The sequence below is a fragment of the Notothenia coriiceps genome, unplaced genomic scaffold (genome assembly GCF_000735185.1).
Source record: "Notothenia coriiceps isolate Sejong01 unplaced genomic scaffold, NC01 NC01_scaffold00037246, whole genome shotgun sequence".
Taxonomy (NCBI): Eukaryota; Metazoa; Chordata; class Actinopteri; order Perciformes; family Nototheniidae; genus Notothenia; species Notothenia coriiceps.
The window spans coordinates 13,570,019-13,576,349 of NW_011369947.1; the positions used below are offsets into that span (position 1 = coordinate 13,570,019).

The 6,331-nt window shown below is 43.4% G+C and overlaps 1 protein-coding gene across 1 annotated transcript in view; it reads right to left on the bottom strand.

Annotated features, from left to right (window-relative positions):
• The window catches only part of LOC104966449 (protein kinase C-binding protein 1-like), a 12,108-nt gene extending 6,484 nt beyond the window's left edge, over positions 1-5,624 (bottom strand). The window contains exons 1-4 of the mRNA XM_010795635.1: positions 5,528-5,624; positions 5,139-5,265; positions 1,168-1,235; positions 752-903 (exon numbers count right to left, since the gene is read on the bottom strand). Coding sequence (XP_010793937.1) covers positions 752-903; positions 1,168-1,235; positions 5,139-5,218 — 300 coding nt within the window. The 5' untranslated portion in view covers positions 5,219-5,265; positions 5,528-5,624. The remainder of the gene's footprint in view (positions 1-751; positions 904-1,167; positions 1,236-5,138; positions 5,266-5,527) is intronic.
• Between the last annotated feature and the right edge of the window lie 707 nt (positions 5,625-6,331).

Here is a 6,331-nt window from a genome sequence, read left to right on the forward strand (position 1 = left end):
CGTACCCGGAACAAATGGACCAATCCGTGGAGCCGTTACGTTACGTCCGCGGAGCCGTTATGTTAAGCCCCCGCTGATTGGTCCAAATTGACCAATCCACGGACTTCCTCACACACACACTCAGTGCAGGCAGCTCTGCTGATCTCTGCTCCCTGGCTGCAGGCTGATAACAGACAGTTGGGATCGCGGCGAAATTCTCTCTGCAGACCCATTCTCACAGCGTTTATCAACCTTTCTCTTACTCAATATCAAGCCACACTTATTGTTTTTACTTCGGCTGTGACTTTGTGTGTGCTCAGGGTGAGTTTGGATGTGTTTCGCTGTGTATCGCTAAACAAGGAAACCACACCTCCACGGAGCTCAGCGCGATTCACAACGTCCCGACCAATCAGAGCACACTGTGCTCACAGGGAGGGTGGGGGCTGGAGCTATGGAGCTATAACGAGCCGTTAAAGGCAGAGAGTGAATTTCAGTGAATACACGTAGTTTACAGAGATGTTGTTTGAGAAACCAATGTGAGTTTGGAAAATTGCACAATATAAATCTATTCTAGTAGACCTCAACAATGGAATTATGATCAGTGGAAATGGCCATGACATGGGACCTTTAAGACAACTCTGTATGTTTCAGGTGTTTTGATTAAGGAGCTTTCTTAATCAATCTGAAGAGATGTTGTCTATTGTAAGTGTGACACTTATCCCATTGAGCTGAGAGTGAAGCAGGTTTAAATCCTGTGTCAGGTGATCGTTACCTGGTCTTTGCCGCTGCTCACCGCACCGGGTTTCTTCTTCTTTTTGGTGGGGCAGGGGGAGGCTTCAGCAGAGGAGTGACCATTGGATGAGTGAGAGGGACTCGATATCTTTCGTTTGTGGGTCACCCGTTCTGCTGATCCAGAGTCTGAAACTGCAGGCAGAGGTCAAAGATTACACAAACCAAGGAGGGCTCTCTGGTGGCCTACTTAGAGCAGGAAACAAATACCAGAAATGACACCACATTTGTTTCCTGCACTCTCACAGTCAGGTTGGAGCCAGTTAGCACAGTGAGTTGAATAGTATGTAAAGTAAAACCAAGACAGGCACATCTGAACCACTTTACACAATAATGCATCGCCAGTATAGAAACAGAGCTTTGCCAACCTATCAAAAACCAACTTGTATATGTTCTTACCTTTGGATCTTGTGGAAATCTCCATTTCTTCTGATTTAACTTCAGTTTTCTCCTCTTCCTCTGCCACACTGATGCAAAAAACATCAAACATCTATCAGTCACACCTCACCAACAGCTGAAGATGTGTCTTATTTATAACTTGTGCCATATATCATTAAGTTAGAAATGTGTTTGAAATTGTTCCTTAGGACAACTTGCTAAGAGTTAAGTGGTACACTCAAGTTGGGGTTAAAGAGGTTAGCCCATTTCTTACTGTCAGTTGTCTGCTACACTTTATCCTATGAAAGCCAAAAGTAGACCCCCCCCAAAAGGATGTACTGCGTCTTAAATGCGTGCAGCATCACAGTTTATAAGCCTCCCTAACTACTCGAATTGAAGGCCAATTGAAATATCCAACTATTTGATAAATATTTAATTTTCCAGGTTCCCCATTGTTAGAGTTAAATCGGAGCATCAAAAACACAACTGATTGTTTGCAAAGTGCCAAAATTGTCAAGATATGGACCTCCAGTCTTGTGCTACATTAGTGTAAATGTAAATGCTATGAGTTTTTTTATCAAACAGTCTCACATAGTTCCTCAAATATTTCCCTTAGCTTCGTACAATGGGGTTTTTCTAGACAAGAAAGGCTTTCGCTCCTTGACAGCGATATCATTCTGTTTAGAGTGAGGGTGTTTGGATGGGAACAGACTTATCTTAAAGCGCTCAAAAACATTAAATTGCATCTTCAAACTACTTCTGACAAAGTTTTCTGAAACCACACCATAGGTCAAAAAGGCGTAGACTGATAAATGAATCCATTGTGACTGTGTTTCGTTTTTCACAATCATTTTTTTGAGACAGAAGTGACTCAGATTCTTGTTTCACGAGCGCTGTGTGCAGTTGAATAACAAACATTGCTTCCAATCTGCTCTACTCTGCTGAACGTTACATAATATCAATAAAGACATTTTAAGCTTTTAAGCTAAATTGATATACGCATGAAAACAGCTGGAAAGAGTCTGCAAAATGCCAGAAACATGAGAGCCAGACACTATACTGGTACTATAGGAACACGATAGAACAGAATTTTGTTCAGATATCTCTTAAATGTTGATAATATCTAAAACACAATTAAAGTAAAAAGGTAACCAATACTAGAGCAAAGACAGCTCAATGTGCAAGGCCGTTGTCCAACCTTAAACTGCAGGCACCTTTCTCCACCAACCACAGATCTATAAATAGTAAACATGACACACAACACAGTAGAATCTGCGTCTGACATCCAGCGAGGGAAAAAAAGACTTCCCTGTTGTTTCAAAACACTCATGTAATATTAATTGAGCAAGTGACCTAATAAAGGAGAGCCTACCATTATGGATTGCACAATCAAATCCCCAGTTCTGAGGAGAAACGTTTCCTGGAAATTCAAGATACACTTAGTGCTGTGAAACACCCTCTTTTCAAAATCCGCCCAACAGGTTAATTCGGTATCAGTCCAACATGATTCAGCTTGGTTTGCAGTCACAATCTTGTCGAGCCTGTTACTGTTGCCATTTTCTCTGACGCCACAGCAGTAAAACCTTCCTCACTGTCTCATATTGCCAATTTCTGTTTTTCTTTCTACAGAGGTAAGGCACCATTTGGATGTATTGTGTGAAAAACATAGACTGAAAACAGAAATACTGCTGCCATGTGAATAATCTTGGCTACCCCTCCTGCTCCTCAATCACTAAAGGAGGATGAAGCATGAGACAGGAACACAGCACATCTGCAGAAACAGACAGGAGTGCACTGCAATGGTTTTACTGGCCTTCTCATCTAACGTGTCTGGACATCCTCTGACAACAAACCCTCTCAACATCCTGTCCTGTCCAGGGCAGGAAATACAGCAAGAAAAGACAAAGAGAAAGACATGGACGGTCACACAGGCGGATATCAATAGTGTCCATCCTGAGAAAAACATTTCAAAATCAAAGACCCACAGAGGACACATTGTTACCTCCTGACACAACCCTCTCCACACCCACTATTACCACAACACCCATGCTTCAATGAAGGAAATGAACAGCATACCTTTTTTTCCTTACTCACACACAGATTCTTCAGCTTATTCTTTAATCTTTTTCAATTATTCAGGGCGTTGGGGGGATGAGGGAAAAGATGGGTCCAGGTTTCCCAGAAGGCCTTCTCTCCCTGCTGCTCTCTCCTGCAATTGTCAATCTTTAACCTCGGCTGCAGGCTGCCGATTGGCTTGAGCGCCACACGGAGGCGCCTGATTGGGTGCTCGGCTCGGTGTGCCACACGGGCTCCCTTCTCCCCGCTCTCCTCAGCCTCAGTGCTGCAATGCAGAGAGGACTGCTCCTGCTAAAAAGCCTCCTCAAAACCCAGGCTCCCGCTGCCTTTAAAGCACATACAGACATTTAGCAGTCACTCATGTAAGATGCCGCTCTACGGGCTTGACAGGGAGAGGATCAGATTCCCTCCCTCACTTTGCTCTCAGCCAGTGTATCTGTATGGCATCCATTTTGAACACTCTCTCTCTCTCTCTCTCTCTCTCTCTCTCTTCTCCTCTCTCTCTCTGACCACTGTGCGCACCGCACACAAACAGCACGTACACACGACACAAGTCAAATCTGCTGTAAAAGACCTCATGCGGCTTATTATGTGGCCCAGCATGTTGATATGCAGCATGGGCCTGATGCTGGACACAAAGACAGGACTGGAAATGTCACAGGCCTCCCAGACAGCATGGAGGGACTAAACCCCTCCCTCCTTCTCCCCCTCTCTTTCTCTCTCTCTGCAATGCTTCTTCAACATATCCTGTCTCATAATCAATACCTGCCTGGAGACTTGAGTGTGAGCACCAACAAGACAACATTAACACGAATTAGAAAATGAGAGGAACGCCATGTATTTCCCATCATCTGTGAGATCTTTTTTATGTTTGATCAAATTTCTGCATTTCTTTTAATCACCATTGAGCAGGATTTTTTTTTGAAATGCACAGAATTAAAACACATTGGTTTATATTCAGTGCAATAGAAGTATCCCTCATCACATCCAGGCCAAAATGTCAAGGCCAATTACATTAACTACGAAGTTCCAAGAAGGTCAAAGGGTGGATATTAAATACACACACCAAACTGAACAGGCTGTCTGTGTCGGTTTACCCCAATCCTCACACCATAGTTGAATGAAGGGATTAGACAAATTACCCAGCACCATTCACAAAACACTTCAGTCAATGCTCCTGAACTCTGGTCAAGCAACATTATGTGCGTCATTATATACAGGCTATAGTTTCCTTTGGTTATATGTAAAACACAGCATTTGTCATCCACTAAGAATAACAAACAGATATGCCCAATTCCACCTGGAATATATCCAATTCAGGAATAAACGACAATCTTGATACACTGGCAGAAAGACACAATTAATAACTACATTTAAAAAAAATCTGATTCATGCACACAGGAAACTGACATGAATACATGGATAAACAGAATCTAACCTGGTCGACTTCAAACAGGTTTTCAAGCCTCTCTGGATGAGATGAGGTTTCTATGCAGAGCCTTTTCAGAGGAAGTCCTTCCCTTCTTCTTTCCTTCTTTCTCACATACAAATACCCAGTGTGCTTGGAGCAGAGGGACAGAAAGGGGAAGCTCTCTAAAATGGCTGACACTCGGTAGCAGAGAACAACACTGGGAGGCAGTGCACAGGCAATTCCTCCAACCCTGAGAGAAATAATCTGCTACGGCATATTTACTCCTAGATATTTTTGGAAAACCGGTGAGCGGCTTACAGGTTAAGGCCTGCTCAAAGCATGATTCGCCAGGTAAATTATGTAATTGTGGTGAGATGAACTTGGTGTGTGGCGTAGAATCATTTACAATCTGTTTTTTATTCCCATGTTAGTCTGGTAAACAATTGCTGCCTTGCTCTCGCTCCAGTCTGAGGCCTAAATTAAACTTGCTGTGCTGTCAGTTTACCATCTGTTAATTCCTCTGGGGACTCCCCTCTGCACTGCTCCCTGTCTCTGCCATCCTGGATCCCTCACCAGGCCTGCCATGTTGACCGCATATAGGCCAGGGCCAGCCACAAAACCTCTTTTATGATCTTGACAAAAGAAAAAGCAGATTAATGTCAGTGTTCTATGAATGTAATGACCTTACACTTGACCTGTGACCCCCTACCGTCCTGTTAGCAAACACTGTACCATGCTATGCTCTCCTTTAAAGCTCCACTCCTATGCTGTGGGGTGACAAATGATCTTCCCCCTCCCCCAGTCTGTCAGAGAAACCTGTATTATTACCCAGGCACACACACAGTAGCTGGTGCCTTATCAAGAGATGTGTGAAATAATAAAAATAAGGCTTACCTCTGTGGATGCATGGCTACAAAACTCTGTGTGATATGCAATGCTTATTTAAACATGGAGGACAGCCCTGTCAGCCCTCACCCTGCTCAGAGCACAGCCACGGCTCTCCAAGCTGTCCGACACACTGCTCTGATAGAAGGCGCGCAGAGACTGGCCGCACATGCCGACAGAATGAAAGGCAGCTGCTGATTGGCTAGTGCATTTCCTGGCTGCTTGTCTTTTGTTCAGCACAGGCAAGCTCATACGCAGTACTCAGAGCAAGAGGAGCTAGGCCCAAATAAAAAAAGTCTGCCTCTGTACACATATCAGTTACTATTAGGACTGTATACAGCTGTTGTTGTTTCAGTTATAAAGAAGGCCTCTGGTGTAAGGGAAGTCAGCAGATGTGCACACAAAGAAAGGCCTGTGGCTGTATTCCTAAGGAGTCTCAATAGTTCTCAATCTCAAGTTCAATCAACCTTTATGGGAAATATGAATACGGTGCTTAACAAATAAAAGCAATGAGTAAACAGACGCTAAATGGAGTGTACTATGTCTCTTTGGCAGGTTTAACAGCAAGGTCGGAAATGCAGACTGAATTACAGTCATGTGATTTGCCTAACGCTTGCTTTTGAACTGATGTGATCTCATGGTAACAATGTGGTTCCGCATAGACAAGATTACGCTGTTAAAGCAACAGTGACTTTCAGTTTTGTATATCATTTCAACATGATTCAGCAAGATCTTCAAAGAAATGTGTGGTAACTCAGAAAACATTGTTGGCACTTGATTTTGTTTGGCTCATCTTTAGAAACATATCTTTTT